We start from the raw sequence: 23361 nt of genomic DNA, 5'->3' as shown, positions 1-23361 counted from the left end.
TTCACTCATAGTCTATGTGGTTTGGTCAACGATTAAAAGCAACTCAAAGATTTTTTTTTTCAAGGTGTCATAATACTCTGAATATTTTTCTACACAACTAAATGTGTACAGAATGCACAATTAAATTGAAACAGTGGAAGAAGACCCATAAAGACAGAGCAGTGCGGTGCAGACAGGGTAATTACAGTCAATTCTCTCTGTGCAAATTACAGGGCAGACAAATAGGGCAGTCCTCCTTGTCAAACCTTTCCCTTGAGATGCTACAGCTATTTATCAAACACGGGCCCTGTCCCAATACTCGCACTTCCACCCTTGCGGCCCTCAAATGCGCGTTCCCGCTGAGGCTGTGCGTGCGCAGTGTCCCGACTCCTCAGAGTGGCATTTCGCCCCACCCTCGATCCACACTTTGGTGAAGTCCGCATCGATGCGGTCTTCACTGAAGTGTGTTACCCACAATTCATTGCTGCATGTCACGTTGGGAGCCAGAAGGTGAAAATATTTGATCTAAAATCATACTGCCGCCTTAAATAGATGACTTTTTGTTTCTTAAAAAACAAATATAGTAGTTATTTTTAATTATAAAACAGAAGTTTAATTTTATTCTTTCTGCTTTGTTAAATTTGTTTGATGTATTTGCTCTTTAAAATGTCTGAAAGCACCAAGTAATGTTTTGCATGTTTATTGACTTTTGTTTTTTCTGAAAATGTGTTTCTGAACAAGCAACCAGATATGCTTGCGATGTTGATTTTCTTACCTCACAGCAACTGTTGACAAAGTTATAAAACATACAATAAAAGAAATATTTATGTCTATTATTATCTTTTGCTTATTTTCTGTAACAAAAAATAAATAAAGCAATGTCATATCAAGGTGCTATCAGTAATAAAAGGCTCATTACATGTATTTCTTTGTTGTTTTATATTTATTTTGGGTACATATTTAACAATATTATTATCCATTCATTTCTCATTTGTGGCAATACCCGCTCTGATATGCCCAATCCTCTCAAATTCCGGTTCCTGCGATTTATTCCCCTCAAAACGATTGCTTGTTGCAATTTCTAATGATTTTTAGCAGTAACGAAGGCAACAACAGCAATGGTCTCGTCATTTTTGGTACTGCAGTTATGACACAGAGGCACAAGTTGATGACATAACCCGTTAGTGTCCCAGTCCTCCCGTTTTGGATGCTTGTAACCTGCGCACTCAAGACTTTAAGTGCACTTCTACCAGGTGCACACTTCATAGAAGCGTGCAGTACTGGGACAGGGCCATGGACTGCTTAAGATTTCTAGAATCATAGACTAAATGTAGAGCACAGATTTAAATGATGAAGCAGAGATACCAGAACAGAGGTACCAACCCCTGCTTCTGGTCTACCGCCTCAGCAGTTGTTAATGTTCAGCCCACCCCCCCACGCCCCCTTCTCTATCGCCTGAAACCCGAGACGCACCCTCAAACTATAGACACATCCGGGTTTGGGTTTCAGTACTGGGGAGGGGACACTGCAGGCCTCGTTGGCGCAGTAGGCAGCGCGTCAGTCTCATAATCTGAAGGTCGTGAGTTCGAGCCTCACACGGGGCATTCCTCTTTTTGAGCAGGTTCTGCAGAGAGCTTCAGGCCACCCCCACATTGTCCGTTTCAATTTAGGGGATTAACCACTGAGCTATATAATACACTGGAGTGCTAATCACCGTCTGTTTGAATGAGTCGCTTTGAAGCCACCAGCCGCCATATTGGTACTCCCTATTTCCCCCAGTAACTAGGGAATATGTGCGCTACAGCATCGAATAACAAGGATTTTCTCATGTTCAGGGGGGCTTAAGACTTTTAAAATGTCAAATGCCATATACTTTTATGTTATGTTCTAAAAATATCAAGTAGTGAGAAAGTCATGTGCTGAAATATTTTGCATTTTATTCATTTAAATATATATGTTTAAAATTTATAAATATATAAATAACAATATACAAAAACATATATTTACATATGTGTATACATATATATACATATATACATATACACGTACTTATATATACATTTATATATATTTAATATGAATAACATGTAAAATATTTCAGCACCTAATTTCCTAGTAGTTGATAGTGTTAGTATATCCACTGACTGTAGAATTACCTGTGAAACGTTTTCACACAGCCAGAAAACTGCTTGTTATTCCAAGCAAATCCTACAGGATTCTGTGAGAGTAGGGAGTAGCAAGATGGCGGCCAGTGACTTCAGTTTTTCGGCAAAATCAGCACTCCAATGTATTATATAGCTCAGTGGGATTAACAGGGTGCAGGTCAGGACGGTATCAGCTCCTGAGGTACTTCTCTGATCAACTGTGTGGCATTATGGGATACATGTTTAACATATAACTGAAGCTGGGGGAAAGTACCAAAGTCGTGGAACAGTGCTTTAAATACCATCCAGCCGTGACTTCTGAGGGACAAGATGCAGCAGTCAGGACCACATGTCCCATTGGGTACCACCGTATGTGAGGACATAGGGCTGTGTCTCTGACTGGTCTAAAGGACTGTCCTAACACCATTCCTCTTCACACTCCATATTTCAGACTTCTGCTTTAACTTAACCTGGCCAGCCCGACTCCAAATCTGCACATTAACAATCTGGGACTGCTCCATTTTTATCCGTTTGGGGAAAGGAGGGAATTCCAGCAGAACTCTCTGAGCTGATTGGACGAAGCGGCACCTAGTGCCCGCCTACCAAAGGTTGGTTTCAGCCAATCACTTTAAAATGTATCAATTGAAAACGTACAACAAAACATGCTCAGCGCACATTAATCAGAAACTGCTGTGCTCTAAAACCAGCCATCAAAGGTCTTTTTCTGCCACCATGGTTTCATTAGGAACCAGGCTACTAAGTTAAAACTAGGAAAAGACAGTTTAAAAATAAAAGGCACTGCTGGGATTCGAACCCAGGATCTCCTGTTTACTAGACAGGCGCTTTAACCAACTAAGCCACAGCGCCCCACAAGTACTCAACACATCATCAACACACCTTAAACCTCCCCATTGTGCCTCTGTCCATCACTGCTTTTGACAGGTAGTCATGCACGGTGCTTGCCAAACAGGAAGAGCAGCACAGTGGAATTTTAATGCATGTTTATTTTTACAGGCATTTGAAGAGTTGAAAGTACCAATCTGCAATCCTTGTCGCATGAGCGCGATTATATGCCTGGTATAGATGTTTGTGATTGGGATGGTAAAATTAACAAACGGAGGTGGGGGCACTGCGATGTGGAAAGACAGAGGACCATGTGGATTACTGCTGACAATATACAACAATAATATAACCAGTGCATGTTTTCCGAATATTACTGGGCAAAATGTTACAAAAGGCTAAAGAAAATGCTACCTAAAACTAAACATAAAATAAACAAGAGCAAAGTGGGTGATTATAGTTGTATATGAGCAATATACTCTGGTCAGAAAGTTTACAGGAACACTTTTTAATCAGAGTTCAGTAGGTGAGGTAAACTACTGAATATTGAGCTGGTCAGTCCAGTAGTAGACGGGGTTGTTACTCAGTTAATGAAATGAACAACGGGCGAACCAAAGGGGCAACAATGAGACAACACTAAAAACAGGAATGGTTTTGCAGGTGAAGGCCACCCATTTTTTGTGACTGGTTTTCAGTAGTTATGCATTTGACCAGGGTCAGCATCACTGCTGGTGGTAACATTTAAGCAATACTTGCAAAGGTGGTCAAACTTAATGAGTGTGGCCTGAAGGACAGACAGCCGCTACTAGAGCTCTACTGGGATTTACCAGAGGACACCAGAATTATCAGAATCAGCACTGTGGCCCTGTTCTTTTCCCAGGTGACAGCAGGTTCCCTCTGAGCTCACGTGACAGGCGTGAAAAGGTCTGGAGAAGCTGCAGTGAACTTTCTACTGCCTGCAGCATTGATCAGTTTGGTGGCAGGTCAGTGTTGGTCTGAGGAGGCACATCCATGGAGGGATGCAGATCAGTACAGGACAAACTGAACCCTGACTGCCAATTGGATTAAATTCTATTGTCCCTTCGCTGGAGCATTGCGTCCTGGGTCCATCTAAGGCCTGGCCTCATGTGGCAAGACTGTACAGGCAGTTCCTGAAGGGTGAAGGGATTGATACCATTTACTGGCCTCCACGGTTCCCTGACCGAAACCCCCTAGAACATCTCTAGGGCATCATGTTTAGGTCCATCTGACGCCACCAGGCTGGAACTCACAATGCCCAGGAGCTCAGTGATGTCCTGGTCATGATCTTGGAGGAGATACCCCAGAACGTCTATGCTATCATAAGGAGCATGCCCCAACGGTGTCAGGCACACATAAGAGCATGTGGGGGGTCTTACTAACTACTGAGGACTATTTTGAGTCACTGCAATGACATTTCAGCAAATCGGACCAGCCTACCGGTTCAGTTTCACTTTCTGTGTGACTTCAGATTAATCCCTTTGTGTTGATCTTTTTCTTTTTCGTTATGTTATGTGGCATCCATTAGCTCCTTACACCTTACCCAATCCATTTCCAGTATTGACATCCAGCAGGATTCCGTTCCCCCATTTAAGACCCGGTGGGTTTTCACAGGGCTCCTTTGTTTTTCTAAATGTACTTCCTCTGGATGACGCCGATTTCTTCACAGCATCGCCTACTGTTCAGAAGGAGAACTGCCCTGAGTGTAGCACGTCCAAAGCAGCAGTAAAAATTATGTTGAAACTATTTCTCAGCATAACTCTGGCTTTAGAGGTCCCTTCTGACTGAAAAATATTTATTAGCCAAAGGCAGTGGTAAGATTATGATCCCAGATGAAAAGAAAATATCTGACAAATTAAATTATAAAATCTGCCTTTTTAGTTATATCAATTAAATAGTAGGAGGTAAAACTGGACACAGAGGTTTCTCATAATTTAAAATATAGAGCGAGCTGCCTCTGACCTACACTGGTAGATACATAATGCTGGGGCAGGGAAGACTGCTCCTACTTTTAAAGCTACTTACATAATTCATACACTAATAAATGTCAAAGGCAGTTGAGTGTTTTTTGGATAATGTGCTACACAGCAAAACACCAGAAGATTTTGCAAACCGAATTATTTACTACTTTTTTTTCCTAGGTTGGCTGGGGTAACATATGCAACCTGAGCTTTTAGACTGAAGGCCAAAATTATTCATACCCCAGGCAGGTTTTGTAACTGAACCTAGAAGTTTGTTGATGATAGGGAATGAGATGTGACTCTCCCAAAAGATGATAATACAATGTAAAAGAAGGCTTGGTTTTGAAAAAAAAAAAAAAAAAAGAAATTATAATAATAATAATAAAATAATAATAATATATATATATATATATATATATATATATATATATATATATATATATATATATATATATATATATATAAAAATCTGAATTTAAATTTTAATGAAAAAATGTTTGACATTTTGATCGTACCCTTAAAATAATCAATGGAAAAGAATGTATTGGCCTTATAGCAATCAAATACTTGTTTTACAGGCTGACAAGCTTTTTTTGCATGTCTCCTCTGTTATTTTTTTGACAACTCATCTTTTGCAATGAGCCCCATGTCCTTGAGGTTGTGCGGCTTTCCTGCCATCACCCTAGTCTTTAACTCCCTCCACAGATTATCTACTGGACTCTGGCTTGGCCAGTGATAAGAAAACATGTTGATCACATGAAAAGATTACTTTAAATCTAAATCTGCCAGGGGGATATGAAGAGTAAGGGTATGTGGAATCAGACTACATGTGCCAGTCTTAAGTCTCCTTTATGTCCCCTATGACCATGCCTCTGCTTCAGTAGTGTGACTTGAAATTAACTAAGTGGACAACAGGGCTGCACAATATCATTATGGCGATATTAACGTGTGCCGCATTCATATCGCAAATGATTGTTGGAATGCAATGAATGTTGGCTATTAACCTCCAAAATGTTATGAACTGGCAATTTACATGCCAATGTAATGTTTAGGCAGTGGGACAGAGTCCCAAGGCAGCAGATGCTCATACTGGATAAAAATGACATTGATCCAAATGCTAAAGGTCACAGAGTAATGGAAGCACAGCTCCACAGATCGTAACTGATGTCATCATCTCAATATTTACCAAGATTATCTCCATCGAAAGATTTTGTAATATTCTTTAGCCCTAGCTGACGACACCATTGTCCCCAATTGATATTTATTGATATAAATCTCTTGTACAACTCGCTTTATTGCACCACTATCTATCCCAGTTCTCATGTTTACCAGAGTTATTATCTGAATGCAGAACCTGTAGCCTGTGACTTCATTTAGCTTTTATTTATAGTGCGTGGGATCAGCAATTACCATTTAGCAGTTCAACAGAAATAGAAGTGATTCACGCCTGAAGTGATAATTGCGCGTTATTTCCTGAAAATCTATTTCTACTAAGGGTTCTTCAGCAGACAACAGCAGTTCTTATCTACACTGTGATATCGCTGTATTTGCTCATAGAAAAGCAAACTAACAAACAACCACGTCAGAGTCGCATTTAGGCTTCACCACACCTTTCCCAACAAACAGATTTCTCCTTTACAACCCTACTAAAACAAGCAGACATGAGAAACCGTCGCATAGAAACAGATTGATCAAATCACAGCTGAAAAGGAGGGGGAGAAGAAACTCAATTTACTCACATAACATTTTTCTTTTTCTTTGCTAGTGCTTAGGATAGCTACAGATTTTGTTCAATAAAGGTGAATTTAAATACATTAGCATGTCATCAAAAAGTTCTATTTAAAAAAATAAAACGCATGTTAAACCCATTTATTACACACAGAGGAATATATTCCACCTACATTGTCTGTTAGCTATGAAGAATGATCTCAACCCAAAATTCTGGTTCACACACTCGTACTAGTACATTGGGACCAATAAAAATGATATTTGTGTAAAGAAAAGTGGATGAGCCTAACACACGTAATGTTGAATGCAATGTTACGGCATATGCCGCGATGGGGAATGATCCTGATAGCTGTCCTGCACAAGGTCCCTGAAATCATCCAGGGAGGATAACCCACATATGGTTACTGCTGTATCCAAGCCCATCGTGGAAAGCTGAGTGGAAGGAAAAGCTCTAGCTAAAAAAATAAGGCCATAAGCCACAGGGAAAATGCACCTGCAGGGAAGTTAAGTCTTTATGGGATTATATAGGCAGTGCTTCCCCTACCATTATCCAAGAGGTGACAGTGTCATAGGAGCTAGGAGTTCATCCTGTAACCGGTGAGGTTAAAAGTAACCAAAGTGGCCAAAAGCTAGACAAAAGCCCTATTTACACTACCCTTTTTTTAACGGTGCCGAGAACGGTCCAAGCTTGGTAACTGAGATAACTATTGCGTGTAAATGGAACGCAAACTGAACTGAACCGTGCCAGACACAACCGAACCGCGCTAAATATAGACCAGTTCGATAGTAGGGCTCGGCCCGGTTTTTCAGTGGCACGGTTCTCTGATAACAAAGAGCGCATGAGCAGACAGCGTCATCCCCTTACAGTCAGCTGACTAATTTTGCGGTTTCATAAAAATACTAGCTTCCCTACCGTGCCACATGATTTCCAGTGATGATTCTGCTTAGCAGTGTGATGAACCTCAACGTTTCCTGCGTCTGTAAACCCTGATTAGACGTTCGTTTGTCTTATCCACTTCCCAAAAGCCAACTCTGTCAAGTAAATTTACCAAAGGTTGCCGTGTTCGCCTGATTCTCCGCAAACAACGAAATATCACAATTATAACGAAACATAACTTCCTAAATATTATGGACGCCGCCATTTTTATTTGCTTGATTCCCTCCTTCAATCCTAGAGAGCAGCAGTACCGTAGATCATCACTAGGAGGCGAGGAACCGTGCTAGCATGATGTGTAAATGGTCGTAAGAACCAAGCTCGGCATTACCTGACTCCGCCAGATAGATTTGCTCCGCATATCCATCTGGAAACCTTCCGTTGAAGTAATTTTGGGAAGGGGCGAAAATACTGGTTAGCTGATTGGCCTATGTTGGTGATAGACGGGCCAAATAAACCAATCAGATTTGTCGTCGCTCGTAACAGAGCGACGACGAAAACACAACCACAAGCCAAGCTACTTTTGCTGCTGCAGGTAAAGGCTCGTTAGCTCAGCAAAGAAATGCTCTGTAATTCCGATAAAACTTGCTCGATAGCCACGCTAACGCTAGTTTCATCGGCTGAAGCCGCCATGTTCTTTAGACTGAACTGTCGCGCTTCTCGTTGCGTCACACCTCAACCCGCCTCAAAGCCAACGCTGATTGGACGTTCGTTTGGTGAACGGCTCCAAATTTTCTTTAACGGAGAGTAGCCAGACTGATCTGCGAGTGAAACCTTGAAAGCTCGCGAGATCAGGATGGTCTCACGAGGCTAAGCTCGGCATGGTTAACGGATCCAAGCTCGGACCGAACTCGGCATGGATCGGTTAAAAAAAGGGTAGTGTAAATGGGGTTATACAAAGACGTCTTCATGCATTCACCCACGCAAATGCATTACCTGTGAGTGAGAGTTAAATATATTTTTCTACAGGGTGGTGGAGGCCCCGCCCCCCAAAAACACCAAATTAATTAATTATTTTTCTTAGGCTATGAAACTACTTCTTATAAATTATACTTTTATTTACAGTGCTGTGGAAAGATGTTTACCCCACTTACAGATTTATTTTGTTTTTACTTATTTGACGCACCTTTTTGTTTCTGATCAAACTAAACTGACGATGGGATAATAAAAGTAAATCCAATTTGCAGTTTTTAAATGACAATTTCAGTTTTATGGAAAGCCTGGACCCATGTGAAAAAGTAACTGCGCCCTAAATTTAAGCGCTGGTGGTGCCGCCTTTGTGTTTACTTTAGTCACGTTATCTTTGTCCGGTATTAAAATTTGTTTGACATTTAAGTGTAACAAAAAAGCAAAAAGAAAAGCTGAAAGACAGCAAACTCAGCTCTGTAAATTAATGCAGCTCTTAAAGGGGACATGTGTTTTTTTTTAGTTCATCCTTTTCACATTAAAATCATTCAGTTGTGCTGCATATAAAGCGGAACTGTGATGCTTTGATCTGAAATCCTTGTTAATTTACCCCCATGTTCCCCTTTTGGACCTCTGTTCTAAGGTTAAATCGAAAAAGAGGAACTTTACCCCCCCCCCCCCCCCCCCCCCCCCCCCCCCCCACCCTCACCCTCCTAAAGGTCACAGAGCGTTCCACTCCAACCAGTTCGGCCATTTTTGTAGTATGCTTGAGGACGGTGGAATGACCAACCGAATATTTTGACTTATCCACTTGCAGCTTTGGCATCATTGAGCTTGGACTACAAAATCGCTCCAACGCATAAAAACGGAGGATTTGCGAAATTGGTAAGCCGGGAGTCCATGACCTTGTTTAGCAGTTCTGCCGAGAGCAGACAAAACTGAATGGCTTGAAAAATATGCACTCATAGAGACCCCAAGTACACAACAAAAATATTTCCAAGGGATAGAAATGTGGATTTAGCGTGATATGTTCCTTTGAATGGAGTTTTTGTTTTGCTGTTTTATTGCTATACATGTGTAAGTAAGGCGCCCCAGAAGCAGAAGAGGAATCAACACAACTACAGAGCTAATAAATCCATCAACAAACCGCGCTGGGATTACTGGGCATGTCTAGACCGTTCATGATGTCATGGTGACATTGCAGCAGAGATTGCATAACGCAAACACGGGCACCCAGTTATCAGGTGAAGATACGTCTTATTTCTTTGAACGTTTATATGACACTTACAGCAGTGAAAAAAACGGTAACAAAAACACAATGCGGTCGTCAGTTTTCACTGTTCACTAATCCCTGCAGCCGTCTTTGTTCCCTCTTGTTTTTTTTTGCACTCCGCTTTTGTAATTGGTTCTCCGCTGATCCAATTATTCTCTCCCATCGCTCTTTGAGCTCCACTCTGCTTATGATGAATTGAGCACTGTAACTGCAAGGTGGATGAGTCAGGAGATCATGTCTGCATCAGCTGTGCTTGAAGCGGAAAACAAGAAAAGAAAACAGAATGACCGTGCCTGACGAGAAACACTTGAGCGCCTAAAGAGTGGGCAAGAGGCACATGTTCTCAAGGACGGAAAACTCTTTAGTTTAACGAGGGCAACGGGTTCACTGATAAAAGGAGGACTTAAACAGGAGGAAACAGCTGAAATCACTGCTTAACGGCACTGTAGCTGAGATCAGCCGCCTGAGTCACAGACGGAAATAGAGACGGAGAGGCTCCGTTGTGTTTTCACACTGCATGTTCACCACAAGACACAATGGGATGCAGATCATGCAGGCAGTTTGCAAGAACATAAGAGTTTGATCTTATTTGGGAACACACTGTAACTAATCTGTAGGTAGAATACAATAAAACAAATCAAAGTGATCACACTAATACGGTCAGAAACACTCTCTATAATAATTATCTGTCTAAACGGTTGCCACGAAAATCCTTCAACCGATCAAGATCTACTTTATAACTTTTAAAGGAGACATATGATCTTTAATAGTTCCTTTTAGGGCTGGGTATCATTTCAAATTTCAAGAGTCGATTCGATTCCGACTCTCAAGATTTGGAATCGATTGTTTTCGATTCAGTTCGATTCAATCCAATCTCAAATTTTAAGACTAGGCTTAAAACTTTTCTTTTTGACAAAAATTATAACTAGTGGCTCATGTTACTCTCAGCTACCTTTATAGTTTTACTGCTACAGGCTTAGGCTACTGGAGTATATCAGGATCTAATTTTCTCACTCTATTGAGTTCTACTGTTCTTCAATTATGCATTATGTGTTGTCATTTCTGCTTTAACTTTCTGTTCTCTCTCTTTTCTCTTCATAGTAGGTACACCTGGTCTGGCGTTCTGTTAACTGTGACATCATTCAGAGAAGACGGCTCACCCGCTACTACCATCTAATGTAGAACAGATTACTAGATCAATGTGTGCTTCTGTGCTTTTTTGTCTCTTGTTGTGTCTCTGCTCTGTCTTCTGTAACCCCAGTCGGTCGAGGCAGATGACCGTTCATACTGAGCCTGGTTCTGCTGGAGGTTTTTCCTTCCCGTTAATGGGTGGTTTTTCTTCCCACTGTCGCTTCATGCTTGCTCAGTATGAGGGATTGCAGCAAAGCCATGTACAATGCAGACGACTCTCCCTGTGGCTCAACGCTTCTCCAGGAGTGAATGCTGCTTGTCGGGACTTTGATGCAATCAACTGGTTTCCTTATATAGGACATTTTTGACCAATCTGTATAATATGATTGAACTTGACTTTGTAAAGTGCCTTGAGATGACATGTTTCATGATTTGGTGCTATATAAATAAAATTGAATTGAATTGAAATTGGATTGCTGGTTTTAAAAAACATTTTTTAGCTGTTACCTGAATTTCATGACTGTATAGTCATACAACATAATGATACTAGTATCATATTAACATTTATCTGCAAAATAATAAAGCAATGGTTAGCTAACGGCGGCTGTAAGGACCAAACGCTCTTCCTGAACGAATCGGAATTAATTCCTTTAGTTTTTATTATATTATTCCTTTAATAATGATGATGATGATGATGATGATTATTATTATTATTATTATTATTATTATTATTATTATTATTATTATTATTATTATTATTATTATTATTATTATTATTATTATTATTATTATTATTATATGATGGACTGGCATAAAAACCACTAAAAAAAATCAATAGGACAAGGGACAGATGAAGTTGTTTGTTCTCCGTCTAACCGCAGGAGAAGCACACCACAGCACACTGTTTGCTCTGATCAGTCCCAGCTGCTGAAACAGAACCTGTCAAACAGATCTCTGTGGACACATGGACTCATTTTTCATTTCAAAAGCAATTTTCAGGGATTGCCACGGATACAGTTCAGGATAGTTTGAAGATTGACACTTTGATCTCTTGAGAAACAATAGTTGCACGTAGTGAAGCTGCTTAGAACGAAGCCAGGGATGATCAATCACTGCTCTTACAGGAGCCCAAGCGAAAGGGGAACCATGTTAATGTTGTTTAGGGTGAACAGCGTTTTATTCCTTATGAACACTCTGCCGTTTACAGTAGCAGTTGCGTATAATTCTGTAAAAAGCACAGAAACCCCAGGCCTAATTGCTTTCAGCCGCATACAGGATAGTTTTGCATTAATCCGAGGTTTTGGGTTCCTGTCCCCCGTGCTTTTAAACTCTAAAAGCAGCAGCGACGTGCACTCAGCAGGACTCTGAGAGCATTCCGGGTCCAAACAGGGGGAGCTTCATCTCGCTACTCAGCATGGAGAGCCATTATGTTTTAATGATATGCGCAGATAATTCCCAGGGATCGGTCAATAAATCTGCGAATGGGAAAGCTCAATTATCGTTTTTGTTTTTTTTGCAAACGTGTGCCAGCAGAACACGGAAAGATCCCAGTCGAAACCCGCACCATCCAGTCCAGGCCATCGGCCACAACACGGGCACTTTCACTAATTATTATTTCTGAAGTATTAATAAATGACTAGATTAGGGTAACCTTAATGCAACTGCAGTCAAAAAAAAAAAAAAAAAAGGTAAAAAACACATAAATAGCATCAAGACATTCATAAATAAATAAAAAAAAACACTTTGAATGCGCAGAAATCCAGTAAAGCACATTTCAATGACGTGAAGGAAGTCAGTGTTAGCGAAACGGAAGGAATACAAATAACCGTGTTTTCTGCGTGAGCCGATTTTAGTAGTCGGCAGTAGCGGGGGATGCGTGAGGCTCCGTTGAGCCAGATATAACGGTATGGGGGGGGGATTTAGTTGGATTGAGGACACCAAGTTTACTTCCTGAGCCCTCCGACTACTCATCATTTTCTCTCTCCTGCTCTTTTCTGGTCATCCCGACTCAAGACTGGTCTCTAGCAAAGGCACCGAACCAACGGATTAGACGCACCGCCCGTCCTCTCTCACCTTTCTTCTTCTTCTTGCTCGCACTGCTTCCACTCTCGTTCTAAACCTTAAAGAATCTACTAAACAAAACACGTCAGCGCGGCGGAGAGCAGCGAGCGCTTTTATTCACGTTCCCCAGTGGTCTGATTAGAGTAAATAACCTCAGAAAAACCTCAGAGCGGCTTTTGGGATTAAAGCGCTACATTTAATGTATTCTTCGTGTAGAAAAATATGCACTTTTCAACTCTGAAAAGTGTCCCTGGAGGCCAGAGTTGCAATCACTTCAAAGATGGGTCAGTCTCCATTCTTTGCCAGATGATTTTTTTTTTTTTCTGATTTCAAGCAACTGATGGGTGTTTTTTTTCTTACATACATTCATAGTACAAACAAAAAAATCAATGGTGTACAACTATGGCTCCAGCTAACGGTTACTTTAGTAATAGAGTATTATGTCTGACAAAAAAATTGAGTAAATGGAATAAAATTAGGCGTATTCAGCAGATATTTAACTACATAAGCTTATTTTATGAGTAATAGAAATACATAAAAATGTAAGGAAATAAATTATTAAATTCCATAATCATAAAATCCTATCTTAAAATGAAATAAGATAATGTGTATACACTTGAACCTCTGTAGCGAAGAATGCCTCTAAGGCTAAAAAATAAGTTTTAACATCAACCTGTCCTAAACTGAGCTCCTTCTGATGGACTGAACATTGGAACAGAGCTAACTGCCTCTGTAGCAAAAATGGTCAAAAACAAAGAAGCGCATAAAAGGGTCACCTGCATGTAGCATCCTGGATTTTTAAAGAGACTGTTTAACATCAAAAATAGTAATTTTGTCCAATTTAAAATAGAACCCTTGAAGTGTGCTTAAGATGTTAAACTTTTCTTGTTGTTTATGTAATAAGAAAACAACCGGACTGTGACTACATGTCCCAGCAGTCTTAGCTCCCCTCACGTAGTATAAAATCAGTGAAACAAGTTACTATAACGCTGTTTCTCTGTGACGTACCTGTGTATTGCGCTGAGGGCACAAATAACTAAGGATCTGAGTTCTCCCTTCACCCGCCTCATTGCTTGAAGATGAAAGCTGACAGCAGCGGACGTGCTGTTTGCTCCATAAATCCAAACCCAGAACCCCACAGCCAGGGGGAAAACGTCAAGAAGTAAGTTTGTTTATTTTGTTATTTCCCCCCTTAAAGGCGGGTTTAAGTAGGTTTTAGTAAGACCGTCCTAAACTGTCACTGAGCGCTACTGAACCGCCTCAGAATACAAGCCTGGTTAAATATGCTAAGTTTGTAATACACATATATATATATATATATATATATATATATATATATATATATATATATATATATATATATATATATATATATATATATATATATATATATATATATATGTATACACTCACCGGACACTTTATTAGGTAAACCTTGCTAGTAACGGGTTGGACCCCCTTTTGCCTTCAGAACTCTCTTAATCCTTCATGGCATAGATTCAACAACGTACTGGAAACATTCCTCAGAGAGTTTTGGTCCATACTGACATGATAGCATCACGCAGATGCAGCAGATTTGTCAGCTGCACATCCATGATATATATATATATATATATATATATATATATATATATATATATATATATATATATATATATATATATACACATTTATACATTAACGCACAGTCTACTGTGTATATAGCTCTGTATATATATCTATTTTGTCTGCACCATCAACACCAAGTCAAATTCCTTGTAAGTGCAAACCTACTTGGCAATAAACTTGATTCTGATTCTGATGTAGACACACACTTCTGCAAAGTACTATAACTGTCCCGGCGATCACGACGCCGTATGCCGTAACCACGATTAAAGACAGGAATAAAATCTAACATTCTACACAAGGAACATTTTTGTAATCGAGTCATTTCAGGTCATGTTCTGCCTTTTTTATTTGCAGTCGGCCGGGTGGACACGCAAGCGCCGCCGTAATGTCTTGCTTAAGGGAGAAAAAAGAAACAGCAAACAGATGCGGGTCACTGCAGGGGCCTGGCCCAGGCTAATCAAAGGCCGAGCTCCCCAATCGCTACAGAACCCTGCTGCTCCCCGTTTCGCCACCATCAAAACGTGTCATCGCAAATAATTACAAAACATTAAAAGCTTGAGTAACACACTGAGAAAACACCGCAGGCGAGCTTTCATTTCCCCCCCACTGATGAGGATGACGAGGACAGCTCGGAGAGATCTCTAGCCAGTGGCATGCAGCTTCATCTCTTATCCCCCGCCCCCCCCCGACCCCACTGACACTTTGCGGACGCATGTGTTTAACCGGATCCCACACCGTCCCACAAGTGAGACCAGCGCCATGTTCGCTCTCCAAAAGCCCCGCAGCAACAGGCCAGTCTGGCCACAAACAGCTGGAGCTGCCTCCTGAGAGCGGAGGATGGGGGGGGAAGAGCTGAGACGGGCTGAAAACGAGAAGCAGAGCGCAGGACGGGAACGGGAGCAGAGAGGCAGCCAGGATTGAAGTTTTTAGCCGCCATACATAATCGATGTTTAGTCAACAGGGAAAAATGAAACTGAGAAAGGGAACCCGGCGCTTTCCCACGAGGGAAAACGACGACTTGGAAAACGAAAGCTTAAAACCCGAGAGGAAAAAAAAAATATCTGACAAATATTGATTGACGTTTTAAAAAGAAAAGGGGGCGTAGGGGATCAGGAAGGCGGTAGGAAATTCCTTCCTCGTTTTCAGGACTTTTGGTGCTTATGACAACCTTCCCGCTCGTCTGTGCCTTTCCCGTTGCCCCCCTGCGCGCTCTATAATTCCTTCTAATTTCCCTTTCTTTCTTTTTGCTGTCGTTCACCGCTGTTTCCCGTGCACGCCCGTCTGTGCCGGGCAAATCCCATCCACCGAGGGTGACGAGATTTCAGAACATCTGCCGTGCGGCTTGAGGTGTTTCCCCGTTTTCATGCTTTAGTCGCAGTGAATCGGCGCAGAGACCCGTCATACCTCATGTCTTCCAGCAGGTCGCATTCGGTCTGGTGTTTAAAGTGCAGCCGTGTCATCTGCTCCGTGTGAGTGTTTTTTAGCTCCTGCGTCACTTTGACCTGAAGGAAACAAAGAAAAAAAAAATGTTTTTAAAGAAGACATCGCCAACTGAGAGATCACTAATTTTTTCTGCCCTGATATCACATCTTCTAACTTCCCTTCACCTGCAGATAACCCCTCCTGAAAACAAATGATTAGCCCTCCACGGTTGATTTAATATTAGAATATCATTAACAAGATATCAAACAGCGTTTGTTGTTTTTTTACTTCCTTCTTGGTTGCAAAAGCATTTACAGTTAGAGGAACTCATCTCACCGACTCACGACCCATATGAAGTCATCTTTCTTTTATTGTGTCTGCTTGGATTGAGGGTTGTCTGAGGTCGCTCAAAGGAACAAAATTTTTTAACACGTAAAAGAAACAGATCAATTCATGTGACTTAAACCTGGGCTTGGCGGCTGTGAGGTCCACACAGTGTGATAACTTTTAGCCGAAATGCCTCCGTCTCATGGTACCGGTGGGTTTTTTTGCCCAAGATTTGAGAACAAAAATGAACATCCTGACCCGAGTTCTTTAATTAAAAAACGACAAACGCGAGACAGTGCAACATGTTGAATGTCCCGGTTAGGGTTTTCTCAGTAACGTTTATTATTGTCCTGGTTTTTGCTGAGAGTGAAGCAGAACTATTGAGAAAACAATGAATAATGCTGTAAAAGTGCTTATTGCACAGGACGTTTAATCTGTTCACTTTAGAGTAACAAAAGTGTAAAAAGCTGTTATCATCTGGTTAAGTAGTGGGGCTATCTGCTCCGTTGGTAGGGCTGGATGATAATTCAATAACAATATATATCGATTGATAGACCTATATCGATGATAGAAAAAAAAAAATCGATAAATGGTTCAATAGAATAAAATTTTTCCTTCCTTGTTGCATTCCAGCCATGTAGATTAATATCACATCAGTACATCCTCCCAACCAATCAGGAATACAGAACCAAGAACCAAGCTCCGCCCCCTTCATAGAGTTCAGAGCACACCTGTTCTTTTTTCCCCCTTTTTTTTTAAAAACTTGCACTTTTGGTAAAAAGTTGGTTGAGTAAAGGGTTGAGTGTGAATTCAGTGTTTGTGTGTTCTGCATCTAAAAAAAAAAGGGCGCTACAGCATAAAACGGCCAGGGCTGCACTTAAAATACATGTTTTCAGTTTGCTGATAACTGTCGATATCGATCAATGCGATTTTTATTTTATCGTATGCTTTTTTTCCGGGCAAGCCCGCAGACAGCTCCTTAGCAGACACGTCCTCACCAGCTGTAGTTTTAAAACAGCATATGTCCAGAACTGCACAGAACTGTGTTTTTCTAACCGTGGCACACTTTGATACCTGCGGCCTGTCCTGTAAAGGGAAAACACGGCAGCAAAATGAACCCTGCAGTCAGGGACAGAAGGGGGGGAAGCTGGAGTACCCAGAGAGAATCCACGCAAGGACAGGGAGAACCAGCAAACTAAGCAGAAAGTCTCCCGTGTCGACGTTCCACCGCAGGACCTTCTGCCTGCAGGGCAGCAGAACTACGAACAGCGTTTACAATCAAGAAAACACAATGATAAACTGCTGAAGTGCCTTTTTTTGAGTAGTTTGGTTGCTGAAGCAACTTTTGCAAAGAAAGGTAACATTTTCCCCCTCTCAAAGGCTTATTTTACTCTATTAAAAAAAAATACAATAAAAGGTTTAAGCAACAGCATTTCCCAAACCGGCAGCTTCCGCAGGTCGGACGGCCGCATTAAGAAGCGGACCGGCGCCTTTTTTTCCGAGTGCCGTACAGCGGATAATTAAAATCTCATCTCAGGCACGGGTGGCTTCTGCTGACCGAGCCAGATTCATTCACCCTGTCCTGGGCTTAAAAAAAAAAAAAAAAAACCACAGAGACAAAGCGGAGCCTTAATATACGTACAACCCTGCATCTCCTGCCCAACGGGGGGGGGGGGGGGGGGGGGAGGTCACCGAGCATTGTGGCCTGAACAGCATCGTCTATTCACTGGGGGTAAACAGTGGGCAAATTCACGACGCTTCTAGACACAACAGTCAACGGCATCCCCACACACAGAGAGAGAGAGAGAGAGAGAGAGAGAGAGAGAGAGAGAGAGAGAGAGAGAGAGAGACCACTTCCTTTCTTTCATTAGCTGGCCCTCTAAAGACGAGGAGGGAGTGGTTCATTACATTATCAGGCCAAAAGCACTTCACTTGATTCCAGCCTCCATCGCTCAGAGGGAGCCGCAGGAGGAGCGAGGCTTTAAAAGTGGGATGAGCGCGGGGCTGAGCGGGGCACCGGGGGGGGGGGCGAGCAGGTGGCGGGAGGAGAGGGAGGTGAGCCATGAAGAACGGGGGAAAGGAAACGAGAGAACAGAAGACGAGAGCAGGAGATGGCCCGACTAGAGCCGACAGGTGGTGGTTCCCCAGGAAGGGTCGCGATAGAGAGCATAGCTGGGAGTCAGAGTCTGGGGGGGGGAATAAAACAGGACCCCCACCCCCACCCCCCTCAGAGTGACTTTACCGCTTTATTTGTTCTGGTTGTTGTTTTTTTTATCTGCAAAATGTGCCCAGAAACATGGTTTTGTTCATGTTAATAGGATTTATTCTACTTTCCTCCCTGCTGGTTTAATATACAAGTCACTGACATTAGAGTAAGAATGTAGTAAAAAAAAAGCGTAAAAAAAAAAGCTCCTAAATAGTTTGAATAATTGCTCACTTTATTGTGTACACTTTTAGACAGAGTTAAATGTTCAAAGATTTACTTTAACATGTGTCCATCAGCTTTAATGTTCATTTTGCTCTGTTATTTGTGGAGCGTGAGTAAGTCGAGCAGAGCTAGACATCCAGATACAGGCTCAGATATTCACGTAAACCTTCACTGATACTTAGGATAAATATCCGTTAGTGATCCTTTAGCAAGAAACTGCAAACATTTTGTAGCCATTGACAAGGTCCTGATGTCGTTGAATTCATTTTCAAAAAGAAGTGACGTTTCTTTATCATCCCAGGAAGTAAATGAGACCCGGTCCTCTGTCTTCTTCATCCCTTCAACTCTTTCCAATAAAACAGGAGCGCTGCTGGCGAAAAAGACCCGTAGCACGATGCTTCCACTACCGTGCTTGACAGCTGGTTTATGGTGTCCTCCCAAAGGACACGACGCATCTGAACGTCTGTCTCCTCTTACCATGAAAGCATGAAAGCTCCAGAAAGTGTTTAGCTTGTTCACAAGGGCAGCAGCAAATTCCAGTCGACCTTCACGGTGTCCGTTTTGCGGCAGGCAGCCTTTGCCAGCGGCTGGCATCCCTGGGGACGATTACGACGATGTTTCAGCCTCTTCCGGTTCCTAGGAACTTACCCTTTTTCTCAGGACCTTGGATGCTCCCCTCCCACACATAGACACGGCTCAGAAAAAAGGCCAGACCAGAGACTGGATTACCTGCAGCAGCGGAAGAAGTGCAGCTTTCCCCAGGAGCTGCTGCTCCTCTTCTACGTGGCCATTACTTAGTCTTTTCTTTGTACCGCACTTTAACAACTCACAACTTCTCTTTTTTTTCTTTTCTCTAGCAAAAACAAAAAAAACCCAAACAAAAAAAAACACCCGGTTTATAAATGCATACCTAATGTCTGCATGGAGTGAGCGCGCCGTAACCAAAGTCAGATTCCTTGATTGTGCGAGAAGTCACGGCCAGATAAAGATGACTCTGGTCCAATACAAAAAATGTTCACCTTAGGCAGAGACTACACACGTGTTTTTAGTTTATTTTCAATAAATATGGAGTGACGGAGCTCACCGTTGCCTCCTAAACATTCAATATACTTATTTCTTTGAAAATAAGTGCAAGAAATCCGAAGTGCACTGCAAAAACAGAACTGAAAATAAGTAAATTTTTCTTGAAATGAGTGTATTTGTACTTTATTTAAGCAGGTAAACAAGATTATCTGCCAATGGAATTAGATTTTTGCACTTAAAGTAGGAACAACTCATCTCCATCACCTTATTTCAAGTGCGGGATGTCTAATTATCTTATTTTAGGGGTAAAAATACTCATTCCATTGGCAGATGATCTTACTTACCTGCTCAAATCAAGGAAAAATGCACTAATTTCGAGAAAATATTACTGATTTTTAATTCTGTTTTTGCAGTGTGCAACCGTGAGGCAAATGTTATAAGGCTTTTAGAAACATCGTCTCGTCGTGGGCCGCAAGACAGTTACGATTACTTAAGAACGGGGGGCAAAAATGTCTCTCTGGGGTTGCAGTGGTTAAGATCAAACCATTTTCACGCGTCAGAACATCTTTGTCGCAGTCCAGACCTGAAGCCGACTGAGCGTCCAACGCGACGGATCAATCTCCACACATGCCTTCCTTTCAATCGGACTGAGCTTCAGCTGTTACGGAACGAAGAACGGGCAAAACATTCCTCGCCGCTGTGCTTTCCAGATGTGCAAGATGGCATACAGTCGTACCCCCAAAAGACTTGCTGTTGTATTTCTGGCTAAAGCTCGTGCTACGAAACACTCACAATAAAATAAATTAAAATCTTCTTGAAATGAGTGTATTTGTACTTTATTTGAGCAGGTAAATAAGATAATCTGCCAATGGAATAAGATTTTTGCCTTTAAAATAGGAAGAACTCATCTCCATCAACTTATTTCAAGTGCATTATATCTAATTATCTTATTTTAGGGGTAAAAAAAATGACTCTCTCCATTGGCAGATCATCTAATTTACCTGCTCAAATCAAGGACAAATACACTAATTTCAAAGAAAATTGTACTTATTTTTAGTTTACTTTTTTGCAGTGTTGAAATAACTTCCTACACCAGTTGACGTGTCGGTGTATCACGGTACAATACATCACGGCTTGTGCTTGTAACGTGAGTAAAACACGGAAAAAGTCGAAGGGCTCCCACTGCTTTTGCGCTACGAAATTTACAAATACATTCTTTTAAAATCCTACAAGGTGATTTTTTGTCTTCTCATTTGGTCTAATAGTTCTAATAGTTTGAAGTGACCTCTCCTCTCTCTAAGTAGGAGAACTTGCACAAAAGGTGGCTGACTAAGTACTTTTTTTGCCCCACTGTATGTAATATCTATCTATCTATCTATCTATCTATCTATCTATCTATATATCTATATATATATATATATATATATATATATATATATATATCTATATATCTATCTATCTATCTATATAGATATCTATCTATATAGAGATAGATATCCTAATCTATATAGATATATCTATCTCTCTCTCTATATATATATATATATATATATATATATATATATATATATATATATATATATATAGATATCTATCTATCTATCTATATAGATATCTATCTATATATATAGATAGATATCTATCTATCTATCTATCTATATAGATATCTATCTATCTATCTATATAGATATCTATCTATATATATATAGATAGATATCTATCTATCTATATAGATATCTATCTATCTATCTATATAGATATCTATCTATCTATAATCTATATAGATATCTATCTATATAGATATATAGATATCTATCTATCTATCTATATAGATATCTATCTATCTATATCTATATAGATATCTATCTATATAGATATATAGATATCTATCTATCTATCTATCTGTCTATATATATATATATATATATATATATATATATATATATATATATATATATATATATCTATCTATCTATCTATATAGATATCTATCTATATAGATAGATATCTATCTATCTATATAGATATCTATCTCTCTCTCTCTATATATATATATATATATATATATATATTAGATATTATATATATATATATATATATATATAGATATTATCTATCTTATCTATATAGATATCTATCTATATATATAGATAGATATCTATCTATCTATCTATCTATATAGATATCTATCTATCTATCTATATAGATATCTATCTATATATATATAGATAGATATCTATCTATCTATATAGATATCTATCTATCTATCTATATAGATATCTATCTATCTATATCTATATAGATATCTATCTATATAGATATATAGATATCTATCTATCTATCTATATAGATATCTATCTATCTATATCTATATATATATATAATATATATATATATATATATATATATATATATATATATATATATATATATATATATATCCCACCTCTGCATTCCACAGGCAGTGTTATTTTAATGGTCGGTGTTAACCCAGAGGCAGGCATGTGTATTTTAAGCCTCATCAAGCTAATATATGGGGCTCAAACGGGCTCAGTTTGTTAGCAGATGGGCTGAGACGCAGACAGAACACTTAAGGGGCTGGATGTGTCGCTGTGGGAGGGAGGAAACACAAGCAAACACTGATAGGTTTTGGCCGTGGCGCTGGCGGCCCCAGCGCCTCTGCCTGGTGTAAAAGCCACTTTGGCAGACTGTTTAAAAAAAAGTGTTGGTATTATTTGGCTAATTTGGGTTGATTCTTTGTGTTGATTTCACATTTAAACGAATCAAAATGACAGCGGAGAGAGAGAGAGTGGCCTCCGCTCGCCGCGGCCTCAATTATGCGAGACGGCGGTGAAGCGGGTGAGTTTGGCGCGCATGACGTGACATGTTAGAAAAGCCATGGAGCACAGGGGGTGGAGGCGATATGTGATAATTAAAAGACATCTGCACATGCGCCCACAGGGGAGCACTGCTTCCCATGCGTCCGCTGTAAGGCTCCGTGTATCAAACAGCAGCGAGACGCACACCTCCAATCAACGTCCCTTGTCTAGACATGTGTCTTTACTTCTGTCACTTTTTACTCTTTTCAGCCAATCCTGTTTTTTTTTTGTTTGTTTTTTTTTAAAAGGGGGGGGATTATGAAATCATCATTTTGACGCATTGTTGCATCATTTTAACATGTATGATCACGCTGGTTATGATGGAAATCCATTTTTGACTCTCTCCCATTAGCTCTCATCCAAACAAACTGACTATCTTTTTACCTGAGAAGATAGAGTCAACCTCTCTGGCTTATTCAGCGTATTATTTATGCACTTTTGTCACTGAACACAGTTTGTAGTGAACTGAGAAGGCTGTATGTAAGCTTAACCTGATACCAACAGGGAAACAAGGAACGTGGTCGGTGGTGCAGGAGTTGGGCAGTTCGCCCTGTAACTGGCGGGTTGCTGGTTCGATCCCCTGCCAGTGGCGCTACCAGGGGGTGGCCAGGGGTGGCCATGGCCCCCCGATGCCACCGAACTGGCCAGTGTAAATTGTAGTAGCAATTTAGCATTTAATCTGATTATGCACAGCCAGCA

At 40.6% G+C, this 23361-nt stretch overlaps 1 protein-coding gene and 2 non-coding genes across 4 annotated transcripts in view; 1 reads left to right on the top strand and 2 right to left on the bottom strand.

The window, feature by feature from the left end:
* LOC105923431 (F-BAR and double SH3 domains protein 2) overlaps positions 1–23361 on the bottom strand; it is a 95042-nt gene that overhangs the window by 69026 nt on the left and 2655 nt on the right. For both annotated transcript variants that reach the window (XM_012859408.3, XM_012859409.3), the window contains exon 2: positions 15988–16085. In XM_012859408.3, the coding sequence (XP_012714862.2) occupies positions 15988–16085 (98 nt within the window). The remainder of the gene's footprint in view (positions 1–15987; positions 16086–23361) is intronic.
* trnam-cau lies at positions 1511–1583 on the top strand. The gene has a single exon. It is a non-coding gene; the product is annotated as a tRNA-Met (tRNA).
* On the bottom strand, positions 2917–2990 carry trnat-agu. The gene has a single exon. It is a non-coding gene; the product is annotated as a tRNA-Thr (tRNA).

Source organism: Fundulus heteroclitus, chromosome 18, assembly GCF_011125445.2.
Source record: "Fundulus heteroclitus isolate FHET01 chromosome 18, MU-UCD_Fhet_4.1, whole genome shotgun sequence".
Classification (NCBI taxonomy): domain Eukaryota; kingdom Metazoa; phylum Chordata; class Actinopteri; order Cyprinodontiformes; family Fundulidae; genus Fundulus; species Fundulus heteroclitus.
The sequence above is the reverse complement of the archived record's forward strand: the minus strand, read 5'-3'. Positions and strand labels throughout refer to the sequence as shown.